This window comes from Electrophorus electricus, chromosome 1 (genome assembly GCF_041902795.1).
Source record: "Electrophorus electricus isolate QZ-2024a chromosome 1, ASM4190279v1, whole genome shotgun sequence".
NCBI classification, from domain to species: Eukaryota; Metazoa; Chordata; class Actinopteri; order Gymnotiformes; family Gymnotidae; genus Electrophorus; species Electrophorus electricus.
Genome location: NC_137497.1, coordinates 30,002,271 through 30,021,362, shown reverse-complemented (window position 1 = coordinate 30,021,362; position 19,092 = coordinate 30,002,271). Strand labels below are relative to the sequence as shown.

Genomic DNA, 19,092 nt, shown 5'->3' with positions numbered 1-19,092 from the left:
AACTTATTTGAAAGTCATTTGACTTAGCTAAATAACTTTATTACATAATTGAAATGATACAAGTGTGTAGCAATACTTCTTGTTTTTCTTCAGGAGTTGTACAGACATTATCTGCTGTATGGCTTTTGTGGCTGCCATTGTCAGCTATATGCTTATTGGCATCCTGGGTAAGAAACATTTCCAACTACACTTTCATGGAAAAATGATTATTCTGGGCTTATAAGAAAGGTCTTTTACACATGTATGGCTTGTGAGATATCCTTCTAACAGAGGTTGTAACACAGCTTTGTTGTATGGAGACCCTCGTCATGTCCTGTTGCCCCGGAATTCCACTGGGATGTTCTGTGGATCTGGAGTCAATTTGTAAGTCCCTCACATACTGGATTAGTATTTATGTCTTCACAGGAATACCAAAACAGCACACTCAGTATGTAAGGAACACTGTCAATATTCTCTCAAATGAGTAGAACTAGCATTACAGTGGAGCTGTGCAGGTTCAAATCATGTGGATACATTAAAGAGCAACAGTGCAAGATGGGTTAGATTTTAGGTTAAATATTTTCATGATTGGCAATTCACAGCAACAAGTGGACCCAATCAAATCACACATGTTTAATGATTGCCTCTAAAACAAAGGGTCCAAACTCAGGTCTAGGAGTGTCACAACACTACGGAGTTTATTGTTTACCCCAATCAAACTCACCCTAGAAGAAAGAACATTTAGGGGAGTAATGGTGTGACTACACCACTGAAGCCTGATACACATGCTCAAAAAACTGAATAAAAATTGTTTCTTTAATTGGCTAATATTCATGTGTCAAGCTGCATTTGTTTCCAGCATCCTCTTGTGTTTCAGTGACAAACCAAATGTCCTCTACTTTGACGTTCTGAAGTGTGCCAGAGCAACCACAGAAATGGATGCCACTCTAGAGGGTCTCCAGTGTCCAACCACTCAAGTGAGATTTCCACAAAGATTTCCTGTTGAAATTGTACAGAGGCTGAACACGTTTGAATGTAGCCTATTAGAAATCTGCACATGAGACTCATTTATTACAAAACAGTTTATTATGTAGTATGTGAATGCAAGTTTGTAAGTCTGGGGGCTTGGGTATCTTTTTGTTGCTTGGCTTAGGAGCCTTTTTCTGTATCATGCAATGAACAATGAAGTGTAGATATAAATATGAAAAGCAACACTGTGTTTAGCTGCTCAAATAAGATCTCCTTCACTCTGTGTGTTTGTGCATTGGCTTGCAGGTCTGTGTTAAAAAATGCCCTTCGGAGTTCTGGAAGTTGCCCCCAGAGGCGTATGCCCCAGATGCCCTACCTAAAGACTTCTTTCAGCAGCAGTATTGTGATCCTAGACTTGACCTTGCCCAAACCACAATGGTAAAACCTCACACTGCAAATGAGCAATGTAACCAACTTTATCGCTGGCAAATAAATCCTCACCACCCCCTTGACAGAACAGAATCTGTCATATCAGAAGTCTTTGCAATATGCAACCCTTTGTTCCAAGTAGATGGAATTAATTCATTGGTTAAGCCAATCACACATACATAGGATTCAGTATGTTAATGAGATTTTCACATGCATTTCTACTACAGAGTGTTCAAGACATCCTCAATCAAGAGCTTTGTCCGTATTTCTACACCCCAAGTAAACCAGGTACAGACAGCAGGATTACCTTTACAACTACCTGTCTATTTGTCCATCCTGTTTTGTAACAGTTTGACTATGCTATGCACTAAAACATAACCAAACCACCAGGACTGTGCATTTACCGCCATCATAAGTCAGTAGGTTTCATTTTTAAAGTCATATTATTTTTCTGTTTCTCTGTGTCTCTCTCCCCTCAGCACTAGGGAAATGCCTGCCTAGCTTTGAACTACAGGACGTTCCTCCAGACTTCTCTCTCCCTGGATTCGCTTCCGTAGATGAAACAGTCAAGCACATAAAGAGTGCTATGGAGTAATCCTTCACACACACTCACACACACATATGCATGGATGGTTGGTGTTGATCTATAAGCTGCTTTTGCTGACCAGTATTTTTTGCTTGCAGCTCTCTTGTTTCAGGATTCAACTTTAAGTCAGTGGGGTTACGGATTTTTGAGGATTTTGCTACATCATGGTATTGGATATTAATGTAAGTTAGTTTTATACAAGATTGTATTACACCCAGACATTGTATAGTGTGTGTGTGTGTGTGTGTGTCTCTGTGTGTGTGTGTGTGTGTGTGTGTGTGTGTGTGTGTGTGTGTGTGTGTGTGTGTATATATATATATATACAGAAAGATTTCAGTTGATTTTCCTTCATCAATCTGCATAGAATACAATACTATATGCAATACAATACTACATATAATACTGGCCAGCGAGATCTAGGGAGACTGTTTGTGGTTTCAAACTTCTTCTATTGGAGAATGATGGAAGCTACTGTGATCTTGGGCAGTTTCCAAGCTGCAGAATATTTCTTGTAACCTTCCCCTGATCTGTGTCTTGACACAATTCTTGACACAATTCTCTGAACTTCATGACTTGGCTTTCACTCAGACACTATGAACTGTGAGTCCATAAACAGACAGATTTCTGCCTTCCCTGATTATGTTCAGTCAATTCAGTGAAGCACAGGTGAACCCTAATGAAGTTTAAAAAAAATTACAGGGACCATTGATAGAAGTAGGATTCAACAGAGCTCAATAAAAAGTGTCTTAACAACAGACCTCAATATGTATGTTAATGCAGTATTTCAGACTTTTATTTTAAATAAATGTACAAAACATTATAAAAACCAATGTTTGTTTTCTTGTTGAGGAGTATTTTATCTAGATTGATGAGGAAAAATAGTTAAATCAATTTTAAGATGAGTAATACACAACAAATTTGAAACTTTCTGTATGCATTTTAAGTAAATATTTTTCTCTCTCTCTCTCTCTCTCTCTCTCTCTCTCTCTCTCTCTCTCTCTCTCAGAGGTCTGGTGGTTGCTATGGTTGTTAGCCTCATGTTCCTCCTGCTTATGAGATATCTGATGTTCGTGCTACTGTTGGCTCTCATCGTGGGAGTGCTCGTAGCTGCAGCGTATGGTAAGCCTGTACAATACATGTTTTAACATACCTGCCATTAGCGACCAGCTCACTGGGTAATAATTAAGCCCTTCATGAATGGTCTCCTGCTGCACTGAAACAAGGAAAATACCAAATTACTGTGGATGGTTCTATGACTGGCACTGATTTGCTGCCCTATAGTGTATGAACTCTGCATGGGACCCTTAATTTTAAAGACAAATTGCAGGGGGTTAGATTAGTGAATGAGGATGTAAGCTGTCTACTCTGTCTTTCTCAGGTATCTACTACTGTTACCGGGAATATAACCACTACAGACACTCCAAACTCACCCTCGGTGACATTACTTATAATTCAGAATTCTCTGTCTACCTTCAAGTGAAAGAGACGTGGCTGTTCTTCTGTAAGGGCTATCAGATTTTCTCACAAGACATGTATTGACAGTATATAAAGTAGAAACAAACATGTTGTAAAGAAAGGAATTTTTCTAAGAATGGATGCATGGCTTTGGTTTATACTGTTGCTGTATGTGAATGATTTTTGTGTGTTTGTGTTTATGTGGCAGTGGTGAGCCTGTGTCTTTTGGAATTCGTAATTTTACTCTTCCTGACACATCGGGGGAGGAGAATATCTGTTGCATTGGCACTGATCAAAGAGTCCAACAGGTAGAGCTTTTTAGGCCTTCAGACACATAGGCGGTAGTAAATATATCCATTGCCAGCATTTCTTTAAACAAATGTCAGCCATCTGCTATGTCCTTCTTGTTTTTGTTGTTGTTGCTGTTGTTTATAAACAGAAAATCACCTTGGATACAAGAAACCCATTAACATTTTTCTTTAAATCAGTGCACTCGGCATTCCTACATTATTACTCATATAAAGCCACTTCGCGGGGGCAGCCTGTATAAAGGCTCTCTTGTGCTCTTAAGGCTACATGAGGCCTTTTGTGCTCTGTGCTGTGTGTAGGGCGGTGAGTTGTGTGACGACCACACTGGCTTACCCCTTGGTGACGTTCCTGCTGGTGGTGATAAGCATGGCCTACTGGGGAATCACTAGCCTGTATCCTCTGCCACTTCCTCTTCTCACCTACCTTCACTTCCTGCTAACAAAGCAAGGCAGTAACTGTATATCTGTCCTCGCCACTGAATTAGTGCTGTAGCTTGGATTGTATTGGTAGTTTGTTGTTGAAAATGTGCTTGTGTCAGTATTTTGTGTGTAGAGTGTGTGTGTTAGGCTGTGTCCTTGACCATTACTGCCCTCAGGTATTTGGCCACATCAGGTGCTCCTGTATACCATGTCGCTGCTCTCAACTCCTCCATAGCCAACTGTAGTTCTATCACAGGCTCAGAGATTTGCATTCCCAAGGTCAGTCGCCTACATACACCCACACACTATAAACCCAAACTGTAATATTGTTCCCTTTCAAATATATAGTATAACATTCACATTTTGCTATTTGCAGCTTCATACAGACATAATATGGTGAATGTATATGATATTCATATGATATTCATACTTCACAATGACTTATTTTAGATGCATTCAGATTACTGACATGTTCCAATAGCCTGGTAATGATTCATTTCACATCTCTTTCCTTTTATTTATACTGTTGTTGTTGTCTTCTTCTTGTTTCTTTTCAGGAATTCAGTGCTTCTCTCCATCCTGATTGTCCATCTGTGCGCTGTGTGTTTTTTAAATACGATGACACGGACTTGTTCTCAAGGATCGCACCCTACCTGCAGATCTATAATTTGCTGGCTTTCCTCTGGTGCGTGAACTTCATCATCGCCCTGGGCCAGTGTACACTAGCCGGTACCTTCGCATCCTTCTACTGGGCCTTCAGTAAACCAGCAGACATTCCCCCGTACCCTCTCTTACAAGCCTTCATCCGGACACTAGGGTACATAGCACTCGTGTTTCATCCCTGCTCCGCTCCGATTGCTTTGATATCAGCCACACCCGAAAGTACATTCCCTTGGTTTGGTGACTACTAACCTAGTACAGAGTCCTAACTGCTCCCCACCTCTAAAGTCTACTAAACTGCTTTTTTTCAAGGTGTCATGTCGGCTCTTTAGCATTGGGTGCTGTCATCCTTACCATATTCCAGGTCCCTCGGATGTTACTGGAATATCTTGACCATAGGTTCAGAGGTAACAATATATATAAAACCTTCATGACCTTAGTCCTGCTTTCTCCTGTCTGTAACTGTAATGTGACACAATTGTCTACTCCACAGACTGCCGGAATTTCTGTTGTCAGTTTGTGATGATGTCCCTCAAATGCTGCTTTTGGTTCCTGGATAAATTCCTCAAGTTCTTCCACAGAAACACCTATATCATGGTGTGTCTCATATCCAGCTGCACACAAAAAAATGATCGATGCTGAAATAACTGTTTTTATGTGTCTTCAGTGATCGGTTGTCTAGCGTTAGTATGAGTATTAGATAAAAACTAAATGAAAAACTGTATGGTGTATATTAGTATGATATGGTTTTTTTTTCACTTTGTGGTAATAGCATCAAAGTATGTAATTGTGTCCATATGACTAGTGAAATTTACGGAGTGTACAATCTGACTCAACATGCTGTTTGTGGTTGATAATATACAGATTGCTATACATGGAAACAATTTCCATGTGTCTGGCAAGAATGCTTATATGCTCTTGAGGAGAAATATTAACCGGTAAGTCCTCAGACAGAGGAGATGTTTCGTACATATTATTGAACGTATGGGGTTGTGTGTGAATGTGAATGATTTAATGTTGCTGTTGTGGAACAAATTACTTCCATTTCCTTGTTTTGAAGGCAAAAATATTAACTGGAGGAATTTATCAGTACATACTCATGTGAAAATAATTTGTATACATATTTTTAATATGAGTACCAATTGTTCTAGCTCAAGTTTAGCACGCTGTCCTTGACCATGTCCCTCTGTCCACAGGGTGGTGGTGTTGGACTGTGTTACAGACACACTGCTGTTTTCCGGCAAGGTGCTGGTGGTCGGATTAGTGGGTGAGAAATACAGTGTGAAGTCATGTGTATGTTACCCATACTACACTTCATCACATTTAAAAGGTACAACACACTTTAAAAGGTAACTCTGGGGGTTTTCTACATTCCCTGTAAGGTCTGCTGGCTTTCTTCTTCTTCTCTGGGAGAATCAGGCTGCCAGATGACAATTTCCAGATTCAGCTGCTGCATTACTACTGGTTGCCCGTTATCGTATGTATTGCCTCCACTGTCGGATAACCTCAGAACAAACTCAAGTGCTGACACTTGCTTCTGTGTGAGATCAAAACATCAGCATATTCAGTACACTGTATAAATGGGTTTAATGACAGCAACTGTAAAGTCACTTTATAAATAACCAGGATTTACACATTTATTCTGTAGAGCAGTGCCTGTTATAGTACTGACGGCCCAACGTGTATATCTACTACTGCTGTTTTTTTAGACGGTGATGGCAGGAGCTTACTTGATCGCTCAGGGCTTCTTCAGTGTGTACAGCATGTGTGTGGACACCCTTGTTCTCTGCTTCTGTAAGCCACACACACACTCACACACACACACACACACACACACACACACACACACACATACACATACACACACACATACACTCATTCCACTAGTTCATGACACTGGGCACACAGTTGAAAGCTTGCATGGTCCAGTCCCTTTACTTCAGAGAGAGTAGAATTTTAAAAAACATTATTAGCTCACATTTCAGTCTTAAGCTACTATATATTCCAATCAACAGGACTACATTGTTTTCACTTCCACTGTAATGTTTTTGTCTCCTCTAGTGGAGGATCTGGAGCGTAATGAGGGCACCATGCTGAGACCATACTACATGTCCGGGTCTCTGTGGCGAATCCTCAATAAGTCCTAAAGAGCCTTAAAAAAAAGACAGCTTTCGACCACATCCTTTTCCATACTTTTCATAAATAAACCAAACAAGCATTTATGTTAGTCTTTTTTTGTTTGTTGCTGTAAAACTGCTCAGCATTCTGATCGCTACTGTAATGTTCAGAAGACAGCTGACGGGGCCTCTATCAGGACTGATTTGGTTTTGACCAAACAGCAGACACACACTGGATGTTCTGGCAAACACTGAGTAGGAGGACGCTTGTGCCTAAATTTGGGGTATATGAGAAGTTTTAGTTCTTTGCCAACTCCTGATTATGCATAAAAGATCACATTCCATGGTATGCTACGATATTATTTTTTTATTTCAGAGTATAATAGAGAGTATACAAACTAGTAAGAATGACTGAGCTAAATGCAAATGTTCTTACTTTATTAACTGAATACTATTTTATATATGAAATATGTGAACGTTTACAACATATAGAATACATTTATGATGTGATACAACAGTTCATAAAAAAACAATAAGAATATAAAATCCCAGAAATCTGTTTTCCTTTCTTTTTTCACACGTATGAAGTCATAAGCTTATCCACATGGCCCGTTATGACCAATACATGCACTATTCTGAACAGGCTTAGAGTAATTTTGATTTTCACACAATGCAATTTTTACAGAAGACAATGCCTTGAAAAAATGTCCAGTTCAAATGGTTTATACAGACTGGTTCTCAGCACTAAAAATGTACAGTACATCATTCATTACTTTCACTTTAAACCAATATATTTCATTTCTGGTTGGATTTTCTCTCATAAGGATTAATACCAATTAATTAAGACAGGTTTTCAATTAAAGACAAAGGTATAGTTGCCAGTAATAACTGGAACTTTAGAAGGGATCTAGCTCATTTGTATCACTGTAAAATATTTAACACAGATTTAGGACAGCTGGTGGTGTGCATCTATTTGTTAACATTTACACTAGTACATCCACTAAAGCCTACCATAATGATATCAACACCAAATGCAACAAAGTAATTTTGTTTCCAATGCTGAAAATGTTAAATGAGAGTGAAACCAACAGAAAAATAGTTTTTGGCCTAGGCCAAACAAACGAGACATTACAATGGCCAGCCCACCTTTAAAAGATTCATAGTAGAAATGTAAATATATGTTTAATTTATTAATGTAACATAAAACAGCAATGAGAAAAATGCAAAAATACTATGGTGAAGGACATTGTGACAAAACACCTTGTGAATGCTAATATTACAATCCTGTTTGGACAAGTTTGATCCTCAGTCTCTACCAGTGGTTAATTGTATCTTCTTATTCAAAAAAAAAGGAACCTTGTGGTCTGTAATTGATAGTCATTATATATAAAAAACAATTACAATGCTGCAAAAAAAAAACAAATTGTCAGCAATATCAATGGTTATTTTAAATGACAATAAGGTAGAAACTGAATTATAAGAACAAAGCCATATATTCATCTGTTTTGAAAGAATTAAAATAGTTAATATCACTGTGGCTAGTTATACTGTGCACTAAGATATAGTTAGCTTCAGCTTGTGAATTGTATTTATAACTTGTATATGGATGTGAACTTTAATTTCCAGCATGTAACACAATTTTAAAATTTTACTCAGCATAAAGGTGTTTCCCTTCTGATCAGTTCACCTAAAATGAACAGAATCCAAAATAGAGAGCCACGTTTAAGAACCTTGATGTAAATTTCAGATGTAAACAAGGTGTAGCACTAAATAACAAGAGCCGCTTGGTTGTTCCCTTGAACCACTGAAACTGAATTGGGGAATGCTAGGGCTCTGTTCCAGTGTGAAGACCTTTCCAGTGATACTTCATCAATATTTACAAAAAAAAATGTGCTAAAATGTGCTACCTAACCAACTATTGTGCTTTTCTAGATTCTCCATTTACTATCTGGATCACACCACACCTCATTTCAACATCTCTTCACCAGACTTACACACAGAGGTATTCTGCAGAGGTCAGTGAAAGGAACTGGGTTTTGGATTTCTCTGGCCATAACTGACACCAAAACAAAATTAAATACTGATTATGGACAACATACATAAAATGCCACAGTACACAGTATGATTTTGGTCCCACAGTAACTGCCTTTGGTCACTGTTGTTCAAAATATCATTGAAAATCAAAGCAGTGTATATCTGGTAACACTGTAAAGCATTTGAGTAGGACTTTGTGTAGACAGCTTCGAAATCTTGAGATGTACTTCCGACGTAGTTGCTCTCTACATTATTTTTGTTTCTTTCACTGAAACATGTCTTTAACTGAAACGTCAAAAAAAATAATAATAATAATGAAAAAAACTAAACGTATGAAAGAATCAGGTCAGTTAGTGTTGAATTTGCTGTGTCCAAATGTTAGTTTGGCTACAAGGGACTGCACATGAGATTCAATTAGATGATACCACACACTTCAGGATATAGAAATTACTATATTTTGTAATATATTAATTATATTTCCTGATATTTTCCCAAATTAATCATTGTCATTTCTCTGTGTAACATGTCAAAGGCCTGCGCAGACTTTCCATTACATGTTTGAAGCTAAAACATTTTTAAATTACTTAACTACCATACCAATAAGTTACTTGGCATGCTCAGATAAGAATAGCATGTGCTCAGTTACCAAGCATCTTAAGCAAACAGTATACAAGATTTCTGGTGCTAATACATACTGACAGTATGTGACAGCAGGTAAGAGGCACATTTTGGCACTTCAGATTTGGCATTCTAATTTTTTTGCTTGTCCACTGGATTTTTAGATAATGAATATGTCAGGCACTTGTTGGGTCTGGACAGAACTGAGCATTTTTCTTTTATATTTGATGTTTTTCATGAAGAGTGGTTCAAGTGATTTGACATAATGCTAATTCAAGATATCTCTAAATACAGTTTGAGTAGACATAATGCTAATTCAAGACATCTCTAATTACAGTTTGAGTAGACATAATGCTAATTCAAGATATTGTTAATTACAGTTTGAGTAGACATAATGCTAATTCAAGACATCTCTAATTAGTTTGAGTAGACATAATGCTAATTCAAGACATCTCTAATTATATTTTGACTAGTTATATTTTGACAATTATATTTTGATTTAAAAAATATTAAGTGGAGGAATTTAATAGTACATACTTATGTGAAAATAATTTGTATACATATTTTTTAATATGAGTGCCAAGAAAGGGCTACTTTGATCAGTCATTTTTATGTGTTTCATTGTTCTAGCTCAAGTTTAGCACGCTGTCTTTGACCATGCCCCTCTGTCCACAGGGTGGTGGTGTTGGAATGTGTTACAGACACACTGCTGTTTTTCAGCATGGTGCTGGTGGTCGGATTAGTGGGTGAGAAATACAGTGTGAAGTCATGTGTATGTTACCCATACTACACTTCATCACATTTAAAAGGTACAACACACTTTGAAAGGTAACTCTGGGGGTTTTCTACATTCCCTGTAAGGTCTGCTGGCTTTCTTCTTCTTCTCTGGGAGAATCAGGCTGCCAGATGACAATTTCCAGATTCAGCTGCTGCATTACTACTGGTTGCCCGTTATCGTATGTATTGCCTCCACTGTCGGATAACCTCAGAACAAACTCAAGTGCTGACACTTGCTTCTGTGTGAGATCAAAACATCAGCATATTCAGTACACTGTATAAATGGTTCTTTCTTTAGATATCAAAGGATTTAATGACAGCAATTGTAAAGTCACTTTGTAAATAACCAGGATTTACACATTTATTCTGTAGAGCAGTGCCTGTTATAGTACTGACGGCCCAACGTGTATATCTACTACTGCTGTTTTTTTAGACGGTTATGGCGGGAGCTTACTTGATCGCTCAGGGCTTCTTCAGTGTGTACAGCATGTGTGTGGACAGCCTTTTTCTCTGCTTCTGTAAGCTACACACACACACACACACACACACACACACACACACACACACACACATACACAAACACACACACACACACACACACAAACACACACACACTCATTCCACCAGTTCATGACACTGGGCACACACAGTTGAAAGCTTGCATGGTCCAGTCCCTTTACTGCAGAGAGAGTAGAATTAAAAAAAACATTATTAGCTCACACTTCAGTCTTAAGCTACTATATATTCCAATCAACAGGACTACATTGTTTTCACTTCCTCTGTAATGTTTTTGTCTCCTCTAGTGGAGGATCTGGAGCGTAATGAGGGCACCATGCTGAGACCATACTACATGTCCGGGTCTCTGTGGCGAATCCTCAATAAGTCCTAAAGAGCCTTAAAAAAAGACAGCTTTCGACCACATCCTTTTCCACACTTTTCATAAATAAACCAAACAAGCATTTATGTTAGTCTTTTTTTGTTTGTTACTGTAAAACTGCTCAGCATTCTGATCGCTACTGTAATGTTCAGAAGACAGCTGACGGGGCCTCTTTCAGGACTGATTTGGTTTTGACCAAACAGCAGACACACACTGGATGTTCTGGCAAACATTGAGTAGGAGTAAGCTTGTGCCTAAATGTGGGGTATATGAGAAGTTTTAGTTCTTTGCCAACTCCTGATTATGCATAAAAGATCACATTCCATGGTATGCTATGATATTATTTTTTTTATTTCTGAGTATAATAGAGAGTATACGAACTAATAAGAATGACTGAGCTAAATGCAAATGTTCTTACTTTATTAACTGAATACTATTTTATATATGAAATATGTGAACGTTTACAACATATAGAATACATTTATGATGTGATACAACAGTTGATAAAAAAACAATAAGAATATAAAATCCCAGAAATCTATTTTCCATTCTTTTTTCACACGTATGAAGGCATAAACTTATCCACATGGCCCGTTATGACCAGTACATGCACTATTCTGAAAAGGCTTAGAGTAATTTTGATTTTCACACAATGCAATTTTTATAGAAGACAATGCCTTGAAAAAATGTCCAGTTCAAATGATTTATACAGACTGGTTCTCAGCACTAAAAATGTACAGTACATCATTCATTACTTTCACTTTAAACCAATATATTTCATTTCTGGTTGGATTTTCTCTCATAAGGATTAATACCAATCAATTAAGACAGGTTTTCAATTAAAGACAAAGGTATAGTTGCCAGTAATAACTGGAACTTTAGAAGGGATCTAGCTCATTTGTATCAGTGTAAAATATTTAACACAAATATTTAGGACAGCTGGTGGTGTGCATCTATTTGTTAACATATACACTAGTACATCCACTAAAGCCTACCATAATGATATCAACACCAAATGCAACAGAGCCATTTTGTTTCCAATGCTGAAAATGTTAAATGAGAGTAAAACCAACAGAAAAATAGTTTTTGGCCTAGGCCAAACAAACGAGACATTACAATGGCCAGCCCCCCTTTAAAAGATTCATAGTAGAAATGTAAATATATGTTTAATTTATTAATGTAACATAAAACAGCAATGAGAAAAATGCAAAAATACTATGGTGAAGGACATTGTGACAAAACACCTTGTGAATGCTAATATTACAATCCTGTTTGGACAAGTTTGATCCTCAGTCTCTACCAGTGGTTAATTGTATCTTCTTATAAAAAAAAAAGGAACCTTGTGGTCTGTAATGGATAGTCATTATATATATAAAGCAATTACAATGCTGCAAAAAAAAAAAAAGAAATTGTCAGCAATATCAATGGCTATTTTATATGACAATAAGGTAGAAACTGAATTATAAGAACAAAGCCATATATTCATCTGTTTTGAAAGAATTAAAAATAGTTAATATCACTGTGGCTAGTTATACTGTGCACTAAGATATAGTTAGCTTCAGCTTGTGAATTGTATTTCTAACTTGGATATGGATGTGAACTTTAATTTCCAGTATGTAACACAATTTTAAAATTTTACCCAGCATAAAGGTGTTTCCCCACTGATCAGTTCACTTAAAATGAACAGAATCCAAAATAGAGAGCCACATTTAAGAACCTTGATGTAAATTTCAGATGTAAACAAGGTGTAGCACTAAATAACAAGAGCCGCTTGGTTGTTCCCTTGAACCACTGAAACTGAATTGGGGAATGCTAGGGCTCTGTTCCAGTGTGAAGACCTTTCCAGTGATACTTCATCAATATTTACAAGAAAAAATGTGCTAAAATGTGCTACCTAACCAACTATTGTGCTTTTCTAGATTCTCCATTTACTATCTGGATCACACCAAACCTCATTTCAACATCTCTTCACCAGACTTACACACAGAGGTATTCTGCAGAGGTCAGTGAAAGGAACTGGGTTTTGGATTTCTCTGGCCATAACTGACACCAAAACAAAATTAAATACTGATTATGGACAACATACATAAAATGCAACAGTACACAGTATGATTTTGGTCCCACAGTAACTGCCTTTGGTCACTGTTGTTCAAAATATCATTGAAAATCAAAGCAGTGTATATTTGGCAACACTGTAAAGCATTTGAGTAGGACTTTGTGTAGACAGCTTCGAAATCTTGAGATGTACTTCCGACGTAGTTGCTCTCTACATTATTTTTTTTTCTTTCACTGAAACATGTCTTTAACTGAAACGTCAAAAAAAAATAATAATAATAAAAAAAACTAAACGTATGAAAGAATCAGGGCAGTTAGTGTTGAATTTGCTGTGTCCAAATGTTAGTTTGGCTACAAGGGACTTCACATGAGATTCAATTAGATGATACCACACACTTCAGGATATAGAAATTACTATATTTTGTAATATATTAATTATATTTCCTGATATTTTCCCAAATTAATCATTGTCATTTCTCTGTCTAACATGTCAAAGGGCTGCGCAGACTTTCCATTACATGTTTGAAGCTAAAACATTTTTAAATTACTTAACTACCACACCAATAAGTTACTTGGCATGCTCAGATAAGAATAGCATGTGCTCAGTTACCAAGCATCTTAAGCAAACAGTATACAAGATTTCTGGTGCTAATACATACTGACAGTATGTGACAGCAGGTAAGAGGCACATTTTGGCACTTCAGATTTGGCATTCTAATTTTTTTGCTTGTCCACTGGATTTTTAGATAATGAATATGTCAGGCACTTGTTGGGTCTGGACAGAACTGAGCATTTTTCTTTTATATTTGATGTTTTTCATGAAGAGTGGTTCAAGTGATTTGACATAATACTAATTCAAGATATCTCTAAATAAAGTTTGAGTAGACATAATGCTAATTCAAGACATCTCTAATTACAGTTTGAGTAGACATAATGCTAATTCAAGATATTGTTAATTACAGTTTGAGTTGACATAATGCTAATTCAAGACATCTCTAATTACAGTTTGAGTAGACATAATGCTAATTCAAGACATCTCTAATTATATTTTGACTAGTTATATTTTGACTAATTATATTTTGATATAAAAAATATTAAATGGAGGAATTTAATAGTACATACTTATGTGAAAATAATTTATATACATATTTTTAATATGAGTGCCAAGAAAGGGCTACTTTGATCAGTCATTTTTATGTGTTTCATTGTTCTAGCTCAAGTTTAGCACGCTGTCTTTAACCATGTCCCTCTGTCCACAGGGTGGTGGTGTTGGAATGTGTTACAGACACACTGCTGTTTTTCAGCATGGTGCTGGTGGTCGGATTAGTGGGTGAGAAATACAGTGTGAAGTCATGTGTATGTTACCCATACTACACTTCATCACATTTAAAAGGTACAACACACTTTGAAAGGTAACTCTGGGGGTTTTCTACATTCCCTGTAAGGTCTGCTGGCTTTCTTCTTCTCTGGGAGAATCAGGCTGCCAGATGACAATTTCCAGATTCAGCTGCTGCATTACTACTGGTTGCCCGTTATCGTATGTATTGCCTCCACTGTCGGATAACCTCAGAACAAACTCAAGTGCTGACACTTGCTTCTGTGTGAGATCAAAACATCAGCATATTCAGTACACTGTATAAATGGGTTTAATGACAGCAACTGTAAAGTCACTTTGTAAATAACCAGGATTTACACATTTATTCTGTAGAGCAGTGCCTGTTATAGTACTGACGGCCCAGCGTGTATATCTACTACTGCTGTTTTTTAGACGGTGATGGCGGGAGCTTACTTGATCGCTCAGGGCTTCTTCAGTGTGTACAGCATGTGTGTGGACACCCTTTTTCTCTGCTTCTGTAAGCCACACACACACTCACACACACACACACACAGACACACACACACACACACACACACACACACACACATACACTCATTCCACCAGTTCATGACACTGGGCACACAGTTGAAAGCTTGCATGGTCCAGTCCCTTTACTTCAGAGAGAGTAGAATTTTAAAAAACAATATTAGCTCACATTTCAGTCTTAAGCTACTATATTTTCCAATCAACAGGACTATATTGTTTTCACTTCCACTGTAATGTTTTTGTCTCCTCTAGTGGAGGATCTGGAGCGTAATGAGGGCACCATGCTGAGACCATACTACATGTCCGGGTCTCTGTGGCGAATCCTCAATAAGTCCTAAAGAGCCTTAAAAAAAAGACAGCTTTCGACCACATCCTTTTCCATACTTTTCATAAATAAACCAAACAAGCATTTATGTTAGTCTTTTTTTGTTTGTTGCTGTAAAACTGCTCAGCATTCTGATCGCTACTGTAATGTTCAGAAGACAGCTGACGGGGCCTCTATCAGGACTGATTTGGTTTTGACCAAACAGCAGACACACACTGGATGTTCTGGCAAACACTGAGTAGGAGTACGCTTGTGCCTAAATTTGGGGTATATGAGAAGTTTTAGTTCTTTGCTAACTCCTGATTATGCATAAAAGATCACATTCCATGGTATGCTACGATATTATTTTTTTATTTCTGAGTATAATAGAGAGTATACAAACTAGTAAGAATGACTGAGCTAAATGCAAATGTTCTTACTTTATTAACTGAATACTATTTTATATATGAAATATGTGAACGTTTACAACATATAGAATACATTTATGATGTGATACAACAGTTCATAAAAAAACAATAAGAATATAAAATCCCAGAAATCTATTTTCCTTTCTTTTTTCACACGTATGAAGTCATAAGCTCATCCACATGGCCCGTTATGACCAATACATGCACCATTCTGAACAGGCTTAGAGTAATTTTGATTTTCACATAATGCAATTTTTACAGAAGACAATGCCTTGAAAAAATATCCAGTTCAAATGGTTTATACAGACTGGTTCTCAGCACTAAAAATGTACAGTACATCATTCATTACTTTCACTTTAAACCAATATATTTCATTTCTGGTTGGATTTTCTCTCATAAGGATTAATACCAATCAATTAAGACAGGTTTGCAATTAAAGACAAAGGTATAGTTGCCAGTAATAACTGGAACTCTAGAAGGGATCTAGGTCATTTGTATCACTGTAAAATATTTAACACAAAGATTTAGGACAGCTGGTGGTGTGCATCTAATTGTTAACATATACACTAGTACATCCACTGAAGCCTACCATAATGATATCAACACCAAATGCAACAAAGTCATTTTGTTTCCAATGCTGAAAATGTTAAATGAGAGTAAAACCAACACAAAAATAGTTTTTGGCCTAGGCCAAACAAACGAGACATTACAATGGCCAGCCCACCTTTAAAAGATTCACAGTAGAAATGTAAATATATGTATAATTTATTAATGTAACATAAAACAGCAATAAGAAAAATGCAAAAATACTATGGTGAAGGACATTGTGACAAAACCCCATGTGAATGCTTATATTACAATCCTGTTTGGACAAGTTTGATCCTCAGTCTCTACCAGTCGTTAATTGTATCTTCTTACAAAAAAAAGGAACCTTATGGTCTGTAATGGATAGTCATTATATATATAAAACAATTACAATGCTGCAAAAAAAACAAATTGTCAGCAATATCAATGGCTAATTTAAATGACAATAAGGTAGAAACTGAATTATAAGAACAAAGCCATATATTCATCTGTTTTGAAAGAATTCAAATAGTTAATATCACTGTGGCTAGTTGTACTGTGCACTAAGATATAGCTGGCTTCAGCTTGTGAATTGTATTTACAACTTGGATATGGATGTGAACTTTAATTTCCAGCATGTAACACAATTTTAAAATTTTACCCAGCATAAAGGTGTTTCCCTTCTGATCAGTTCACCTAAAATGAACAGAATCCAAAATAGAGAGCCACGTTTAAGAACCTTGATGTAAATTTCAGATGTAAACAAGGTGTAGCACTAAATAACAAGAGCCGCTTGGTTGTTCCCTTGAACCACTGAAACTGAATTGGGGAATGCTAGGGCTCTGTTCCAGTTCGAAGACCTTTCCAGTGATACTTCATCAATATTTACAAGAAAAAATGTGCTAAAATGTGCTACCTAACCAACTATTGTGCTTTTCTAGATTCTCCATTTACTATCTGTATCACACCACACCTCATTTCAACATCTCTTCACCAGACTTACACACAGAGGTATTCTGCAGAGGTCAGTGAAAGGAACTGGGTTTTGGATTTCTCTGGCCATAACTGACACCAAAACAAAATTAAATACAGATTATGGACAACATACATAAAATGCCACAGTACACAGTATGATTTTGGTCCCACAGTAACTGCCTTTGGTCACTGATGTTCAAAATATCAGTGAAAATCAAAGCAGTGTATATTTGGCAACACTGTAAAGCATTTGAGTAGGACTTTGTGTAGACATCTTCGAATTCTTGAGATGTAGTTCCAACGTAGTTGCTTTCTACATTATTTTTTTTTCTTTCAATGAAACATGTCTTTAACTGAAACATGTCAAAAAAATAATAATAATAATTAAAAAATCTAAACGTATAAAAGAATCAGGGCAGTTAGTGTTGAATTTGCTGTGTCCAAATGTTAGTTTGGCTACAAGGGACTTCACATGAGATTCAATTAAGCAAACAGTATACAAGATTTCTGGTCCTAATACATACTGACAGTATGTGACAGCAGGTAAGAGGCACATTTTGGCACTTCAGATTTGGCATTCTAATTTTTTTGCTTGTCCACTGGATTTTTAGATAATGAATATGTCAGGCACTTGTTGGGTCTGGACAGTACTGAGCATTTGTCTTTTATATTTGATGTTTTTAATGAAGAGTGGTTCAAGTGATTTGGCTAAATATTTGCGGTCATCCCAGATGGAAGCAAACGGGACGGGTACGAAAGTGGCACTGTGTAAGCGTGTGCTGTTCACACATTGGACTTGGAACTGTCCTTGGATTGGCTGTGCTCTGCAGCCACCTCTGGAAGTGTGGGGGCGGAGCTTAGGACGGGGCTCCGGAAGGAAAAATGTTGGACAGGCAGCTGCACCTCTTCTAGCAAGTCATTGGGCTTCATCCTGTACAGGCAGCACAAAGACTGTCAATGAGACACTGACTACGACTTACTGCTGATGGCTGAAAAAGTCAATAGAATACTTCTACCAGGGTAAAGTTACCATAGGCGAGATCTTAAAGCATGTCACAAAAATAAGAATGTCTCCTTTGTTGTCATAGGTTTAAAGGCCAAGCACCACCTAATAGACCTCCCTAAAGAGTTCACATTATCTTAGATACTACAATAAATGCACATGTAAATTAAAACTAAAATAACATGTTCACTGAAGTAAATTGAAGGAAAAACCCCAAAAATGTCGCTCTGGAAATTCCAGAAAGTTGACGAGTGATGTCACTGGTTGTCATCAGACAGTGTGCTAACAGATATGAAGCTGCAATATGCACATTACCAGTAACCAGTGTAACTGGAACCAAGAAACTGGTATATGCTGTTGCAGTAGTCATGCTTGAGACAGTGGACAAGATAGAGAAAACAGTAGTGGTGATAGAAACATCTAAAGGAAGCAATATGAGAAATTGCAAAAATACCAGGGACTGAAAGAAGAGAGAATGTGGAGGGTTAGCATCAAGGTTGTCCCAGTGGTGATAGGGGAACCTGGGGCAGTGACTCCTAAGCTCGAGGAGTAGCTTCAACAGATCTCAAGAATGACATTGTCAATCTCAGTCCACAAGAGTGCAAACCTGGGAGCAGCAAAGCTAAAACTGCCAGACCTCTGGTAGAAGGCCCGATTGCCGAGCATGAAA

At 37.3% G+C, this 19,092-nt stretch overlaps 1 protein-coding gene across 1 annotated transcript; it reads left to right on the top strand.

The window, feature by feature from the left end:
- The first annotated feature begins 118 nt into the window (after positions 1 to 118).
- On the top strand, positions 119 to 18,380 carry LOC145659587 (choline transporter-like protein 4). Its single transcript, XM_081722389.1, has 15 exons — positions 119 to 167; positions 2,076 to 2,145; positions 2,970 to 3,082; positions 3,342 to 3,464; positions 3,627 to 3,726; positions 4,027 to 4,119; positions 4,323 to 4,425; positions 4,704 to 4,963; positions 5,119 to 5,213; positions 5,300 to 5,403; positions 5,671 to 5,744; positions 6,003 to 6,073; positions 6,189 to 6,283; positions 6,516 to 6,600; positions 18,250 to 18,380. Exons 1-15 carry the CDS (start codon positions 119 to 121, stop codon positions 18,378 to 18,380), a joined length of 1,566 nt encoding a protein of 521 aa, XP_081578515.1.
- Positions 18,381 to 19,092: the final 712 nt, after the last annotated feature.

What these genes read in the sequence shown, in the direction of transcription:
- LOC145659587 (XM_081722389.1), top strand. Translation starts at nt 119, where the DNA reads ATGGCTTTTGTGGCTGCCATTGTCAGCTATATGCTTATTGGCATCCTG. An exon ending in GCCTTCATCCGGACACTAGG is followed by an intron (nt 4,964 to 5,118) that starts GTACATAGCACT and finishes CTTTTTTTCAAG; the next exon opens with GTGTCATGTCGGCTCTTTAG. An exon ending in TCTTGACCATAGGTTCAGAG is followed by an intron (nt 5,214 to 5,299) that starts GTAACAATATAT and finishes TCTACTCCACAG; the next exon opens with ACTGCCGGAATTTCTGTTGT.